This window comes from Drosophila obscura, unplaced genomic scaffold (genome assembly GCF_018151105.1).
Source record: "Drosophila obscura isolate BZ-5 IFL unplaced genomic scaffold, ASM1815110v1 contig_4, whole genome shotgun sequence".
Classification (NCBI taxonomy): Eukaryota; Metazoa; Arthropoda; class Insecta; order Diptera; family Drosophilidae; genus Drosophila; species Drosophila obscura.
Window position 1 is genome coordinate 11,162,104 of NW_024542828.1, and position 17,688 is coordinate 11,179,791.

The 17,688-nt window shown below is 47.4% G+C and overlaps 2 protein-coding genes across 4 annotated transcripts in view; one reads left to right on the forward strand and one right to left on the reverse strand.

The window, feature by feature from the left end:
- Positions 1–17,688, forward strand: part of LOC111070107 (cadherin-87A) — a 62,758-nt gene that overhangs the window by 5,778 nt on the left and 39,292 nt on the right. The gene's annotated exons all lie outside the window — the stretch shown is intronic.
- On the reverse strand, positions 11,477–13,396 carry LOC111070196. The gene has a single exon (XM_022360569.2). The coding sequence runs from the start codon at positions 13,394–13,396 to the stop codon at positions 11,477–11,479; it is 1,920 nt and encodes a 639-aa protein (XP_022216261.2).

Here is a 17,688-nt window from a genome sequence, read left to right on the forward strand (position 1 = left end):
CTGCTTCGCAGAGGCAAACAGATGCGAAGGCAAGTGCCTGGGCGTGGCAACGACTCGGACATATGGCGACACAGCGTTGGAGGGGGGACAGAAACGAAAGTAAAGTAATTTTTAATTATGCGCCTAACGGGAGTCAAACTCTGATTGGAATTACACGAAATCCGATTAATCGCTCACTGAATTCGATTTCCATCTCCTTTCTGTGGAGGGAGATGGGGATTTGGAAAACTTTTCCTTTCTTTTCCGCCACGGGGGCAGGGAGGAGGCAGGGAAATGACACAAAGTTCTGGGCTGAAACAATTTTCATTAGCAAAAAACAACAAAGGCAACAAAAGAACCGCTAATTTCACTTACAATTAGCGGTATGCCAACATGTCGCATGCCCCCACGCCGAGAGGAGAGTGCTGCCCCCAGGGAGAGAGCGAGGGATATGGGATAGGGTCCCACCACCACATGCAGCGACACCAAACAAGTTTTCCAACTAAAATGACACAGAAAAAACAAACAAATATTTGCGGAAATTATGCTAGGGACACACTGAAGTGGAAATGCTCTCAAATACGGCATTATTTCTGATGGATATAATGGAAAATCTATGGAAAAAGAGCAGTAATATTTTCAGAATTCCATATAAAAAACTCATGACAAACTCCTCCGCTCAGTGGAGGGATATGAGAAAGTTAGTGGAGCACAGAGTCGAGGAGTGGAGGAGGAGCTAGTGTAGGTCCAACAATTTGTTTAACATTTATGAGTGACAATGGGCGGTGGCTGTGGGGAGGGGCGTAGGGCGTGGGGCTGGGGATCAGTTATGTAAAACAAAGTTTAGCCAACGGTCAGGCGGCGGTAATGCAATAAGAAACTTTTCACAAATTGCCGTCCCCTACTCGCTCGGACTTTGGACTGGACTGCATTAAAGTTGTCAAATGAAGTCGAACTTCACGAGTAGATTGCCGGGGGCACAGCTGTGACCTCTGACCCACTCTACCTCCCTCTATCCCTCGCTCACCGCTCACCGCTCACCCATTGCCAGACAACGGACAAGTTTCTTGCTGTGTTGACACATCCTTGACGCTGGTGTCCTGCAGATTAGTCAAATGTTCTGTGATGTTTTCCTGTTAAACGGCGTCGCATCGGAGGAGTATTTATAATTGCCAGCCTGGGGGGCCATGCTCAGACTTGTGCGAATCCGGTCAGATACACTCTCAGATGCTCGGAGTTGCCGTCGCCTCGAGGGTCGACCGACAAGTTCTCTGTGAGAGATGAGAGATGTTTGCCCTAAAAGCTAAGGTTTACTTTGTGAGTGGAAAATAAACACAGAAATGAGAGTAGGGCAGGGGGCACTTTTTGGAGATTGCTTGGGGGTATATGTTCCCCCCCCCATTCAATTGGTTGATTAAAGCCAAAGCAAAGAGCTCACCTAAACACTCTCTCCTGAGAGTGTATCTCTCTCTCCCTTGAGAACAACTTTAAGTGAAACAGTTTCTGATTTCACCTGCTGCCGATCTTCGGATCAAATTAAAGTCTCGCATGCAAACTGCATTTCTCAAGCAAAAACATTCCCTACAACTCTCTGTCGTCCCTCCCATTCCCCCTGCACTACCGCCATCATATTTTGGCCCGAGCGACGGTGTCTAACAAAGCAATTAGAGCCACGGATACGCCAACACCGTTCGAGTTTGCTAAGTAAACGACGCCCCGTACGGACCCACATTCCACCAGAATTCAGAATCCAGAGCCAAGAGCCAAGAACCCGAACCCGCGCCCATGCCCATGCCCATGCCCCAGGGCAGCATATTCATTAGGAAGTGTCTGGGATGGGGTTGAGGGTACGAGGAATATTCCTTCCCTGGCTTCTTGCCTCCTCCGCACTTCCCCTCTCTCGACCAAACTTATGGGTCACTTGCTCAAGAAATTGCACAAAACTTTGGCATCCACAGACAGCAGGAAATAAAGGGGAAGGAGCGACAGAAGGAGGGGGAGTAAGAGTAAGAACAAGCCATAATAAGAGGGTGGCAACAGAGGGGAGTCTGAGCACAAAAGGGAGAGGGCGCGTAAAGAGAGATGACTGACTAATGAGAGGACTCTTCGACTGGCACCATGAATATAATTAAATGAGTCCGAGGTGTAAACTAGCGAATTGTTTGATCCCCCATCACTCCCCCCCATTCCACTTACTCTTTTACTACCTCTCCACTCTGACCCACTCTCCCTCTCTGTGCCATCGTTCGTCACTCTTCCTCTTTGGTAAGTTTTTTTCGTATCCGCCAACTTTGTGCCTGCTCAGCAAAAATGTTATTCAAACTTTCTTCCTGGGCCTCAGCAATTTTTTCCCCCTGCACTTTTTTAAGCAGCATTTTTTTTGTGCCCTGACGGGCACTTTTCAGTCACCGACTTGTGATGCTCCAGTTAGCCAACTGTCAGTCAAGTCAGTTGATCGTTTAGAGGCCTGACAGGCCAGCAGGGTTGTCCTGGATGGACAGTGTCGCAGTGGCAGATACTCTTTTGTGACTACAGTGAGTACGATAAGTTTACTCCCCTCTTTGTGTGCCATAAACATAATTACATACATATGTATGTCCGACATCCAATTACTAGGGAGAAAGCAAGCGATGCAAAAAAAAATCCACATATGATGAGATATGCAAAAAAACAAAACAAACGGGAGTAAGCATAATTTTGAAGGTGAGTGAAGACACAAGATAAGAGATTTTGTCACCTTGAAAAAGTGCAATTCAAGAGCATTCCACACATATGGCACCTCCGTGAGACAGTGTGTGAGTGGTGGGACAATGCAAAGGCTGAAGAAATGATTACTATGCTCTTTGGCTCTCTCTTTCATACACACGATGTGGCCTTCGTCTGAAGTTCGGCTGATCAGAGAAAGCAGCAAGTGGCTTAGGAGAACCAAGGAACTCTTCTAATTACTCTGCCGTTCTCTCACCTTTAATCAGCAGGTTAATGAGCGGGGAAGGGAGGGTGGGCGTGGGTGAGGGTGTCTTTCCTTTGAGTAAATGGTAGGATAAAGAGACAAGGAGAGCAACAAGGTGGCGCTCCGATGACTGTTGCAGTTTAGCGTCTAATTAAAAAGTTCTGCGCCTGACAGGCTCTTTCTGTGTGTGTGTGTCACCCAGCAGCAGCAGCAGCAGCAGCAGCGGAGGAGCATATTCCAAGTCAAAGTCGGAATCAACTTTCTATGGCACCACTTTCGCTGCCATCCCCCCCGTTCCCCTTACCCTTCCCACCCATGAATATTCTTGTTCTTGCATGAAACCCGTTTCTCTCTCTCTCTCTTTTACTCTTTATGGTAATGAATGGGTCAGGCGCAAAAAAAGTGGAGCTTTGATTTCTGTTACTGCTGCGATGCTGCTGCTGCTGCTGCTAACCGCAAAAGCAAATAAGAGAAAGAGGAGAGAGAGAAGAGGAAAAGAAACAACTTGGGATGTGACATTGGACCCCCCCAATGCCTTTTCAATTCTGTTTCTTTTTTCTGTATTTTCTTTTTATCATATTTTATTTTATTTTCACACTGCTTTCGTAACTCTATTGACCCTATTCGCAGGTGTCTGTCTATCTGTCTGACTGTCTGACTGTCAAGTAGTGTATACCCTTCGCCCCCACCCCCCTCTTCAGAACGAAACATTGCCTTGGCTTTCACCTTCTCCTTCATGCATTTTATATACTGCCACACCACATACATTTCTTCAGCTCGAATGCATGCGAAATATTTCGATAAATGTGTGTTCTTGTGTGACTGGCGAAGAGCGGAAGAAGGCCAAAGAGGAGAGCAGCCTGGTCTGCTCTTCCTTATTTGCTCTGACTGTTTGCGTGTCCAGTGTTTGTCCGCTGACTGGATGTCAGTTTGTTTTTGTGTCCATAGATCTGTTTTCGGTGTACCCTGTACCAGAAACAGAGTATATTAGTTTTCAGCAGGCTCTGATGAGAAGGGAACCGGCAAGGGTATCTTTCTTTCGATCATCGAAACCCCAGGATGTCCATCTTGTGTTTTTTTTTCCTCCGATCCAGCCCACTTTCCGCCCTCTCCCCTTCAGGCGTTAACTTTTGCACGCATTGATGACGAATGGCCCTGGAAAATGATGAATGTTTAATGGGGCAATGCCACAGCAAAAACATTTGAGGTAGCATATTGATGGGGCTTCGTGCACAGAGGGGTCCGTCCCCTTTCGGTTGGTTTGCTTTCAGATTGTGGATTGGTTGGGGTCATCCATCCATGCAGCATGAAACGAACGGTTCACTGCCAGAAATTTGAAATTCTCACATGTTCCGAATATCAACAAAGTTCAACGAGAGAAAAATATTGTTAAAAATGCAAGGGAATTGCATTTAAAAACTTTATCTTTGATTTTGAGTGGCGAAAATTGAGAGTGAAGGACATGCGACGGTTCCACTTATGGGTATAAAATTATGCTTTTATAATATTCCACGCGTGTGGAGCTTTAACCCATTTAAGTCATAATAAGTCAACATTTTAAAGAGAATCTGTGAAGGTTTCTTTTTTGGAAGATGCTTAAGCATAATCCCATTTTGATTGTCTCTTCTTCTAGATGGGAACCTTTAAAAATTCATCATTAATCATTTCAATATGAATATCGTATCGATTATCTGCTTTTGATCATTAGATCTGATCATTAGATCATGATTAATTTTAAATTAATGATTAACAAATAAAACAGCATTCTATTTGAAAAGGTTTTATCCGTGTGTGGAAGTGTCTATCCCTAATTGCTTTTTCGTAGATCTAATCTTAACTATAGATCAAAAGGGAATTACAGCCCTCCAGCATCCCCTCAGAATTTTCTCACTGTCAAGTGATCTCTTATTCGTTCTACTCACTCCCATATATTAATCTTTAACAATTTATCTCTCAGTTTTTATATGCTTTCCACTTACTCTTCCCTTGCTGGATCTCTTTAATCCCCAAGTACTTTGGCTCCCCCTTTGGATTCCCTTGAGATTAGATCTGACTCTAGGGCTCGCCCTCTCACAATAATGAGTTACATTCCTTGTGGAATATTTTTTGTGTAGCAATGTGGGTTTCTGTTATAAAAATTGTTCCCACTACACAGCCCCCCTCCCTTTTGCTCTCCTTGATTTCCCATGGTTTTCCACCTCCCCTTTTTTTTTGTGCACATCGTTTATCACATTTCTTTTTGCTGGATTTAAGCAAGTCTATCAAAAATATGTATTCGTAATTGCAGTAACACACATAACTTGGTGTGGGAGGGAGTGGCAGGGGGAGAGATAGATATACGGATGATGTTTTTTTCTATCCACGCAAAATGCCAGTGCAAAAAGAAGAAGGGGAAGGAAAAGCAAGAAGAGTTTGGTGAGGAAAAGCGACAGCATCGACGTTGTCATCGTCAAATGATGTCATGTTTCTTCCCCTGCCTCTTTCTCACACTCCGCTCCCGCTCCCGCTCCCTCTCTCTATCTTTCTCTCTCTCTATCTCTGTTTGTCTATTTCTTTAACGATTTACCGTTTTGGCCAAATCCAAATCCAACAGGAACCCCAAACTCAACACAACCCCATCAACGAGGAGGGGTTCGGGGGTTGCCTTCTTTATGAATCAGTTACCAAGGCGCTGATGCTGCAATAAAAGGTGCGATTTATCATAATGGCTGACGCATGTAGAAGACAGAAGAGACGACGGGAAGACAGGGAGGAGATGGTAGCTGCCCCTTGCCCCCTGCCCCTGCCACTTTCTCTCTTCTCCTCTAAAAGGCATCCCAAAGTACATTTATATTTTGCAATATAACGCAATGTGGAGCTGGAGCTGTGCTCCTGCTGTGGATTGTGTGGATTGTGAAGCCATCGATTTCATTTCTTTTTGCCATTTTCCGCATTTTTCACAAATCTGTTTTACACACCCCGACACACACACACACAGAGATCCATTTATGGTGGGGTTTTCTTCTACGAGTATAGATGTGTGCGTGCCAGCGAGTGTGTGTGTGTTAGAGTTATCTGAGGCAGCCGCCAGACGCCGCCAGTCGCCGCCAGTTTCCATATTGATTACAACAAATTTTCCCCCGTCGCCATTTCGCTTGGAAGTTGTCGCCGGCTTTCGTGGAGTCTGGGGAACGGTAGCAGGAGCTGGCAGCTGAACGAGGCCTGGCATAGGGGCAAAGAGAAGAGAAGAAACCAAGATTATGTAACTGATACCAGAGTGCGAGTACGAGTATGTCTGTAAGTACGAACAGTAGTAGTTCGGTCTGTCCCGAACATTCCCACGTATCATTAAAGCTCTATTAGCGCGACATGTGCGCCAATGGAAATACGATTTGGCAGAAACCAAACTGAAGATGGAACGGTGGAAGCTTAAGAGCAAGAGAATGGCAGTGGCATCCGATCGTATAACGATAAAGAGATTGGCAAACTTGGATGAGCATTGAGCATGCCCTTATCCAGAAGGAACCGCTTCCTACAGGTTCCTCTCTTATGCGCTCTCTTGTATGCGCTTCTTCTGCTGAAGATGCTGAGTGTTTTGCTCTCTCTCTCTCTCTCTCTTTGCGCTAAGCTAATCGCAGTTAAAGTTCTTTGCTGTTTATTCTATTTCAATACCTTTGCATAGTTAAAGCCGATCTATAGAGCCCATTAGAATGATCGATCAGCGAAGGGTATGTAATGTTTCGGTACCCGAACCGAATCTTCGTTCTTTGTTTATTTTTTTGCACAGCACAGCTTTTGCTTACTCGCTCCCTCCCCTACCTCTCTTCAGCGACTTGCTTGACATTTAGTGCCGGCTGCTGCTCCACCGTTGCTGCTCTGCCTCTCCGCTGCTCTGACCATTTCTTGGAGTCTGTCTTCGATGGCGACAGAGGCAAAAGCAGAGGCAGAGGCAGAGGCTGCTGCTGCGGCTGCTCTGCTGCTGACTTTGGCGGCGGCTGTCTGGAATTTGGTTGAACCGGTTTATGTGTGTGGCTTGCCAGTAGTTGTAGCTTTGCGAGTATGTAGTAGTAGTTGTTGCTGCAAACTGGCGACTGGCGACTGGCTCCAAAAATACAAAATACTTGCACAGAGCAAAACGGCTTTTGTGCGGAGAGAGGCTTGGCTTTTGGCTTTGGCTAACCAACTGCCCAACACACACACACACACAATAGGTTGGGGCTGCATGGGTGGATTGGTGTAGCAATGGGGGGGGGGGGACACATAAAACAGCGCGCATATTTGTCGTTGTGGATTATTTCATAGCACAATTCTCTCGCCACTCGTGTGTGTGTGTGTGTGGGAGGGGAGAAGCGCGAGAGGCAGAGCAAATGATTGCGGTTCTCGTCCTCCCACCACTGTGGTCCAGGCTGTCCAGGCACAGCTTCTCTTCTCCTTGTGCTCGGGCTGCTGCTGCCTCTTCCTCTGCCCACGCCTTTCTCTCTTTGCCTGTTTCGATATTTCTCTCTCTCTCTCTCTCGTGTTTCTTTTTCTACTGGCTGCTCTTTTCGCTGTTAATTTACATTGCAAAAATGTTCTTTTCTTTTGACTTTAGACGCAATTTGCAATTCAATAGTTTATAGATTTTCCCATTGTCAGAGTGGTGGGGTCCGCTCGCAGAGAGGGTAGGGGCGCAGGGTATGTCTGTATGTGTTGTGTGGCTTTTGTGGGTTGTTCTGATTGTGGCCAGTTGTTTGGAGGTATGGGTTGTGTAGTAGGGGGTGGCTCAATTTCGTAATTTGTTGATAAGAATCCCCTGCTAAGCGAGAGAAATCGACTAGATTGTACCCCGTAGCATACCCTATGAATACAGGGTACTGCCAAGAGATATCTTCTCTAGTTTATATTCCCCCTTTCCCCCCAGCATCCACAAAACCAATCACTCAACGACAGGAACAACAGACCAAATTGCCAACACTTTGGCATCAACAGAAAGATATAAAAGTTATCATCTCTCTCTCTCTCTCTCTCTCTCACTCTCTCTCTCTCTTTCCAAATGTCTGTTGCAGCAGGGGAGGAGGGGGAGGGAATAGTATTTGCAAACATTGTTCCCCACTCGTGCGTGTTGGTCTGGTCCAATGTTTCGAATGATATTCGAATGATGCCCGCAAACTATGCCAAAATCCCTCCAAAATACGATTGGTTTCAGCTATTGGCCACATTCCCGCACTCTCCTGCATTCCACCTCCGTCGCTCGTACTGTGGAATTACCCCCTCCGAGCCCCTCAATTGATTTCAATGCAAATTGATAATGAAATATGCGGAAAGGGGGAGAAAATGCCATGGAAATGCATGGGAGTGCCCCTCCCTTTGGTGGCATCATTCTTATTGCTGCCATGCCAACACTTCCCTTTTTCCCCCTACCCCTCTCCGCCCATCTGTCTCTTATTGGCCATTTAATGCAATGCGGCTAATAAACGAAATGCGGTTAACGCAATGACAGTGCGATTAGCCAGAAACCATTGTGGCAGCATCCATCCGCTGCTTGGGATCTGATTTGGCGGGCAACGGTGGCATGGGGGGAGATCTGTTGCAGTCCTGTGGCTGCTGCTGCTGCTGCTGCTATTCTGCGGTTTCTTAAATCATAATCCACACATGTGTGTGTGTGTGTGTGTGTGTGTAGGATCATCTGTGGCTCATAAGTCAAGTGCGGCGGTTTCAGATGGGAGTTGGGATGAATGTTGAAGAATGATAGAAAGAGACTAAACTATATCGAACCAGAATTGATAAATTATTGGTACATCGATAAATATAAATTTAAACAAAAAACCGTAGCATAGAAATTTCCTTTCTAAACTTAAATTTAAATATTTCTTAAGGCACACTTTCACTCAACTCTGAAAGTAATCAATATCCCCTCTCCCTCCTACTACTACTCCTCACACACACAAAACTCTTCAATTATTGCGAATGTTGTTCGAAACTTTTGATTTATTCAATTGTTTATTCATTCAGCGATGCGATACGATGACAAAACATTCATCCAGCAATAAATCTCAATGGGGAAGTAAGTAAGAAATACTGAGTGAGATTCTTTCTCGGACGACGACGACGACGGCAATAAATAACAACAATAATTATGCACGACAAATAATGTTCAAATAAAAAGCAAACTCCACCTCCCCACACGTCTCTCGCTGTCCCTGGCCTTTTCCTTCCCTCAATGATCCATAATTGCTATTAATTTGCAGAGAGAGAGATAGAGAGAGATTTGCATTGAATTTGCAGACGGATAAGGGGAATGGGGAGAGGTTTCTTTATGCAAAACATAAATCCCAAACAATTGCTTCGACACTTGAACGAGAGTTTTCCCCGAAAGTTTTCCCTGCTCTTCTGATGCTTTTGCTTTTGCTTTTGTTGTCCTCTAATTTATTTAGCATTGTGTAAACTTGTTTCAAGGCTGAATAGGTTTTTATTTCGAATGGAAATTACTCTTGTAAATGGGAAATAATAGCAATAGCAATAACAATCCATACAGCCATAAAACATGAAGAGAAGTGCCGAAACGAAGGAAGGAATACCCTCTAAATCGGAGCAAAGGCTGTGGAGTAATTTAGCATTTTTCGGAATCGACAAACACATGCATACCCTATCGCAGGGCTATAGCCTTGGGTATCCAAAAACAACCTGAAAAGAAAAACATTTGAATTACATCGAAGACAAAATTCTACTCGCAAAATGGCAAAAGGCAGAGGCCTCCCCCCCATCACCAGAAGTTGACTGTTCGACGACGACTGTTTCGACTGTTTTTGGCCAAACTCGAAATCAAATTGTGCCAAATTACTTGGCCAACAGCAGAGTGGGGACGAGAGAGAGAGAGTGAGAGAGGGGGGGACAGAGAGTGCTAGGAGTGCTTTGCTGTGGATCCCTGTGTGGCTGTCTGTTGGTCCAAATGAATAATTTGGCATCGCAGATAAACGAAATCAATGTCCAGGGCAGGGCCCTCTCGAACCCCGAAAGCCCGAAACCCCAAACCGAAATGGCAACATCTGCACATTTAGGCGACAGAGGGGGGGTATAGAGAGGCGGAATAGAGGGTTAAGGGGGGAGCTATAGGGAGAGATAGGGAGGACCCTCTCTGGGGCCGCCACTCTGCTGGGGAACTTGTTATTGAATTAAAGTGACTTGATTTACGGCACGTTCTGGTCAAAAGCTCTTAATGGCATTTGCCACGAGAGTCCTCTGACGCTCTAACCCTTCCCTCTATGGAGGGGGTTGTCATCTATTCTCTGCAAATGGAGTTTTCGGACTTAGTGTAGGAGCAGCAGTCAATGTCAACGTCAACGGGTCGCATGCGTGATATTAAGTATGCGACACTCGACGAAAAGTGAATCAAAAAATACATTTAAGAGCTTTAACTACCGAATAATCGGGGAAGAATCCAAAAGAGAATGTTGCCACGTGCCGTTCAATCTGCTAACTGTGACAACCTCCCAACGGAGGCTGACTTTTCATTAGCAAATCTGTTGATTATTCCTCAATTTGTGTCGCAGTGACATCGATTACATATTGATTAAATGAGAGGATGGATAAATGGAACAGCACAACTTTGCATCCCATTGCCAAACACTAACAAATCTCTTCTTTGGAAATAATCAAGTGATTTGCCAAAAACTTTTGCGATGCTTTGCTAAGAGCCAGAGTGCCCCCTCGACCCTGCCCCCCCCAATGGTAAACAGAGTTGTGGCAGCTGTTAATGTTGTTGCAACAAGCAAACATATACACAGATACACAGATTTAGAGATTGGAAACTAGAACTAACGCTTGGCACTCCTCTCTTCAATGACAACAGATAGCGCTAATAATTTATGCATGTTGCATGCACCCACTGGCCCCTCCACTCTCCGGAGCAAGGTTTATCTTGTAGCTGCTGCCACGTCCTCGCAACCACACACACACGCCCCTACGCGCACGCTGACAGCGATGCCACATAATTTAATTAAAACTCTGCACCCCGTGAACTGCAAAACAGTGCAAATGCAAATTATTATTAATTACAGTACAGAGAGGCTACCTCTCTCTCTCCCACCCTCTCACTGTGTGTCTCCTTGTTTCCCCCTGCTCTGTCTGTTTCCTCTGCGGACAGACCACGAGACTCTGGGGCGCCATCTGTTGACAGTCTGCTTCTGCTGCTGTGTGGCGGCAAAAACAACTGTGCTGTACTCTGTTTAAGTGCTTCAGCATGCACAGGTAAATGCATTTAAGAGAGCCAGAGACAGATAGAGGGAGAGATCTCTTCGCATCCAAAGTCCTAGCTCAAGCAGTTCACTGCAAAGCACAGAAAGAGAGTCAGCTAAGAGCTTCGGCTTTGGGTCGCTGCTTAGAACTGTTGCTCCGTAAAAGCTGACCTCGCACTCTCTCTCTCGCTCTCTGCTGTTGGAATGCAGTTATTTATGTGTGCGCACACGTATGCAGATGGCGTGTTCGATCTCTTCTTTGCACTGTGGTTCTTTCCCACTTGTTACCCCCTTCCTCTCTGGCAATGAGACACGCCAACACCGTTCGACTCTCTTTCGTTTAATCCTTTGCTTCTCATCCACAATAGCAGTACATTTCAAGGCGAGCATCGCGAATGCAATAGGCCTGTGCCCCATAGGCATCCGAACGGGTGATGCGTCCGTGCAGCGAAGTCACATTGGAGGCCAGAGCAGTGCCCGCAAAGTGCCCGTTGCCGGGTTCCGTTACCACAAGGACCGTGATGGTCGCCTGATCCTTGGACCCCCCTTCCGCACCATGATCCCTCCTCATGTAGGCCCTTTCGATCTCTTCCAGCGACAATGGCCGACACTGGGGATGCGAAAGCAGCAGCCGATTGATGTGCGAGACGATGAACCCCGCGATCCGTTGCACGGTGGGCGCGTCCGTGGGTATCTGCTTGAGGGTGTGGCAGAGGCAGTAGTGATCCGGGATGTGAGCCGAACGGCAGTCGCGCTGCTCGGGGATGGGCAGGAAGAGCGACACGCCTCGGGGGTTGCCCAAGCGGTGCGATCGACTCCAAATGCTGGCGTCGCTGAGGCGTCCCCTAAGATCCATCACATCCTTGAGAGTCTCGTGCAGGTCGAAGGTCGTGACGAGGCGGTGGGCATTCCGCTGGAGGTTCCTCAATGCCAGGGGGAAGTGCCGGCGCAGCCATGGTGGATACAGGGCAATGCCCAGCGGCTGGGAGGCCTCCTGCATGCCCTGGAACGTCGCGGCGAAGGGGTCGAAGCGCAGGCCGTGATCCGAGAGCAGCAGGACGAGAGTTTTGTCCAGGATGCGGCTCTCGTGGAGCTGCTGCAGCAGCTGCACATAGTCCTGATCCGCGATCCTTGCGTAATTGAAGTAGTCGTGGACGCCCTGCGTCTGCCACACGAAAGCGAAGAAGTCGCGCTGCTGCATGTGCGGCATCAGGCGTTGCACAAAGTCGAAGAGCACCTCCTCGTAGCGCCTCCCCGCCGTGCACTTTACATCAAAGTCGCTGCGCGCCGCATAGGTCGTGTGCAGACGCATCTCCTGCAGCAGGGGCCGCAGATAGAAGTCCGTGGGCTGCTGCTCGAAGCCCCGCTTCCTGTACGTGAAGGTGCCCCCCTTGGCGGTGTCCTCCCCGAAGGCCGTCATGTAGCCCGCGTCGTGGAATTCGTTCCACAGGAAGCGGCACCCGTTGTAGTTCCTCCTGCCCCTTAGGCAGCGCCTCTCCAGCTCCTGGGCCGAGAGCCCCGAGAGGAGGGGCACGATATTGGGGTAGGAATTGTCGCCCACGCGGTTGTAGCCCCACAATTCGGTGTGCGGCAGATGGCGGATGTACGCTGCCACATGGGGAAAGGATCTGCGGTAGTGCAGGTGCGACAGGGAGTCGATGCCCAGGACCAGTACCGAAAGGCGTTCCGAGGGAAGATCCTTGGGCTTTCTCTCTGCAATGATGGTGGGAGGGGGAGGCACAAACAGCAGGACATCGTGGAAGATGACACGCCCAAAGTCCACCCAGCAGTAGACCCGCAACATCTGGAGGCCATCCGGGACCCGCGTGTACTCCGATCTAGGATCCAAAGCGAAGGCGTGTCTGCCCAGGACGTGGGTGCGAAAATCCGTGCAGTACTGCACCTGCTGATAGGCACAGAAGATATCCCGGAGTCGTCGCACGGCGCAGCACTGCCACAGATCCTGCTCCAGGAGGTCCCTGATCAGGTAGTTGTGCCCTTTGATGGTGGCGGCACGCAGCAGCTGCACCCTGGGGCACTCGAAGGGCCCCAAACGTTGCACAAAGGAGAGGGCCTTGGGCGAGACGGCATCCATGGCCGACATGCGACAGCGCGAGGTGTTGACGAAGTAAACGCTCGACTCTGAGGGGGCGTCTGGCGCCTCGGGACCGGGAAACTCGCTCCAGTTGCAAGTGTCGCGGTTGTACAGGTACAGGATAAGTAGCAGCAGGGCGAGGGTACGCCATTTCGTGTGCAAATATCGACAGAGTTCCATGCTTACCCGGGAGTGACAGGTCTGTCTGAGTTTCCCTGAATTTCGACAGCATTGCAAATGATTGACTGATTCTCCACTCTAGTTATTTTCAAAGAAAACAAAGCCATCCTCTGATTCGAAATTAGTTTTCCCTGCCTGCAGGAGAACGCTCTTCCGCTCTTCCGCTCTTAAGTAGTAATTATTTCCCCCGAATGAAGAGGGAGCAACTTGTTAGCCTTGTTATCAAACAACTGCCAAACAAATTGCGGGAGAAAAAAGGGAGTGAGTCGAGGAGAGAGCAGGAGAGGCAGAGGTGAGATAACTACAGTGGAGAAAAGTGCAAAATCCAATCAAGTCCAATCCTAATTAAAGCCTGAAGGAGGAGCCCTGAAGCAAACTCAATCACTGGGCGCCAGCCAGTGCATCCCCAAGGGTCTCATTAGTTTGCTCCTTTGCTTTGCTTTTGTCTTTCTGTTTGTTATTTGCTCTTTTCTTTCTCCTTTTGGGCAGCTGTAGGTGGAAGAGAAACTAAAACTGTAAAACTATGCTAATCGGCACAACTATATTTCAATTAATGCCCAAAAAGGAAAAGAGAAAAACTCCACAGTACTCTGCAGTACTACTCTTAAAGCGCGTCATCCGGCATCGCCTCTCGGTCGCTTTTTTGCCTGATTTGATAATATTTACAGCCAAATGTTTTTTGGGAATTATCCGTGATATGCTACTATTTTAGTAAGAATTTTAGCATAAACAGGAATCTCCTTGTTATCTCACCATTCTCATTTGATACTCTCCAATCTCCAGCAGGAAACGGAAACGGATTAAATTCTGTGTAAATTATTCAATTTCCTTGCAGCTAGAGCCAGTGCCCCAGCCACCAGGCGAGTGTCAGGATACGGGCAAAGAGTGCTACGTCTGAGCGTTCATTCCAGAGGACCGACGGGGAATATAGAGAGCAGGAGGAGGTGGAGGAGGAGGAGGAGAGAGAAAGAGTAACCGGATCTATTTCACAGCCAGAGACAAAATGGGGAATTGTGTTTCTCATTCAATTTTCATTCACATTTCTCGCTCTCTCGTTTCACTCGTTTTCTGTGCTTCCCGCTTCCCGCTCCCGGCTTTCCTTGTTTGGAGGAATGCGATTTTCGCGCTGTTGTTTTCTTTAATTTTCCGCATTCGAAGGCAGCAGCAAAGCGTCGACTTCCTGCCTTACGTCCGTGCCGTGCCACGTATTTCGCGTGTGCCCCTGCCGCTCCTCCCACTCCTTCCCCCTGCTGCCCCCTGCTGTGGCTCCTTTGGTTGTGTCGTCTCGTTTGCAGCATCCTGTATCCTGTGTAAAACATATGCATACATTTTATACGGCATTACGGCATTACAATATTGCATTTGCTGAAACATTTCTCTCGCTCGCCCTGTTCGCCCCCACTCCCACTCCTCGCTGTTTGCCACTCTTCTACCATTCTGCCTGTTTCTTGCGTTATGCGAATCCTGCGAGAATCCCCTCCGTAGAATCCCTGCTAGGACTTGCTGCTTCCTTCGTTAGCATTGAGTTACGGCTGCTTCTGCTGCTGCTGCCGCTCGCTGTCGAGTGTACCCTGTAATTAAAGGAGTATATCTTAAAAGAATTTCTCTTAACAGAACTGCGTGAAGATGGCAAAAGATCTTTTGCAATGTTGAGGAACTATGAACTTCCAAATAGAACATATGTAGAAATCCTAATCCTTTACTCACTTCTTTTATCTATTAAATTAAAATTAAAATACAAAAATTAAAATCCCAAGAAATATTCCAGGGAACCTCCTCACACGTTACGAACCTTTTTGCCATCCTCTCGTAAGTTGTTTCTTTTATTTTCATTCAGTTTCAGTTTTTGGTTTTGACTTTGGGTTTTACCTGGGCTTTCCACTTGCCTCCACTCCCCAGCCTGCTTGCCACCCATCCTCCCACCAGAAACCAGTATCTATTGCTCCTCCACAGTCCTTTCCCCTTTCCCTTCTTTGGCTGCCTTCCGCCTTCTGCCTGCTCCAATTACTCTTTGCATAGTGGAGTGTCGTCGTCGTCGTCGTCTACGGAAATTTGTTTATTTTACGCGCATTGCGTTTTCCCGTGGCTTCGTTTCGGTTTTCGGTGTTTTCCATGGGGGTTTTCCGCGTTTCCGCATTTCAGTATCCTTTTCACAGGAAGAGCAGGAGGAGACACAGCAAAACGAATCAGACATCCTTCGAGCAAGCAAGCGGAGCAGTCGTCGTCGTCGCTAAGACAAAATGACAGCTAAATGCATCACAGGACAGTCTCGTGGCAGAATTCATTTGGCGTGAATTTCGTTCCCGTATTTATTCTCTCTTTGTTTGTTTTTTGTTATTTTTTCTGAATTTGTATTTTGCATTTTCCTGTAGCCGCTGACATTTTCCCTTCGCCTTTGCCGTTGAATTTATGCAGTGAAGAGGTTTATGGCTGCCTCTTGGACACCGCTGCCGTAGTGTGACACCGTTGCTAGTTACAGTTACAGTTTCAATCAGAATATCTGCCTCTACTTCAAAAGAAAGGGGGAATGAGAGAGGGAGGTTCTTCTTTAAAAAGAGAGAGAGAGAAAAGATATGTCAGGCAGAGCCGTGAGGACTGCCAAGCAGAAAATAGGACGGATGGAGCGATGGGGGAATAAATGTTGCCTGCTGGACAGGCAGCTCTCTCTCTCTCTCTCTGTTGCAACATAGTTGCTCATGAAAGTGTGTTGCACAAACAAACGTAGAATCGCAGAAAGAAAAACTAATGAAAATGTTGTCAAATCTGAGTAAAAGTTTTTGTTTTGGAATTTATTTAGCTGAAGCTTTTGGGTTTTGTCATTTTTTTAAGGCAGCAAGAGGCAGTGCTATGAAAAGAGCTGGATATATTTGGTATAGCTGTTCTCAAAGAATCAAAAATCATACCCTTGGAGGTCCATGTCTTCGCAGGGTACTGACGCGAGTAGCTCTGGATCCATTCAGAACTGATGGGAGAAGATCTACTTGGGCGTAGGAGCACCAGTTCTATTTCTATTTCTAGTTCCAATGACAACTGACGAGATGATGGCTTAATCCAGTAATTGCTTCAATTGGCCCTAGAAGCCCTGCCCTGCCCTGCCCTGGCCATTGAGGCCAAATGACAGGCACAAACTTGGACCCAAAAACGGATTGGGACTCTCTCTCTTTCCCCTTCTTTATGCAGATGAGGAGGTGGATGGGTGGGGTAGGGAGGGGAGTGGCTTCGGCTTCAATCACTTGACATGTTGTTCGGTAGTCAATTTTGTGGATTGCAGAGATTGTTGCCAGTGCCCTGCTCTACCCTCGACTCCTCCTTCGACGACTCCTCTTTTGTGCTGCTGCTGCTGTTCCACTGATATTATCCCTATTTCTACCATCATTTACTCCTGCCTCCTGTGGATGCAGCACTCGGGCTTCTATGACATGTAGCAAGTCCACTCCATGCAGTGTCTCTGTCCCTCCTCCTGTCCAGTTAGTCGTTTGGCCTGTGGCCAGGTATTCCGTATGCCAGGGAACTGCCTGCCTGCCTGCCTGCCAGTCCCTTCCTTGTGGATGTTTCTCCTGTGGTTGCCTGCCTTGCCATTGTCCTGTTTTGTGGCCCCAACTATGCGTTGACAAGCGGCTGCTGCCTTGTGAATCCTTTGCCAAAAGCTCACTTGTGTGGGGAGGAACAGAACACCCAGAGCCAGAGCCAGGGACAGGGACAGGGACACAGCTAACAAGCCGATCAGCCAGCCAGCCAGCCAGCCAGCCAGCAGTTCATGTGAGTGGGGGGACAGGCAGATTAAGTAGAGTCAAGGGATATATACTTATAAATAGCCAAGGGAAATGGATGGTAGAGAGTTATACTTTGAAACTGCACTTGGAAAAGATTTTTGGAATGTTTTCCCAAAGATTTGCCAAGCATTTCAAGTGAGTTTTAGGTTTTGATTGGAATCTACGGATGAAGCTTTGTAGATTGCAGAATAGAATATCCTTAGAGCTAAAGGATCTGCTTAGCATAAGGCTCTAAGAACGGCAGGAAATACTCCTCTAGGAACCAAAGAATCTTTCGTTTCGGAGGCAAGCCCTCAAAGGCAGAGAAAGAAAAGAAAACTCCGGATTAAGCACCAACATTTCCCCATGGACTGTTGTTGCAGGCCACATGGTAGATTGCTGTTTGTCGTTGGGTGGCTACAAAATTGCTTGGTCTGCCGCCTGCTTCCCCCTCCCGAAAAGAGGAGGGGGTGGGGTGGTCGTGGTACTTGCCTGCCAATAACTCAACTAATTGTCGCTGCAAGTGGTCTCTGCCCCATG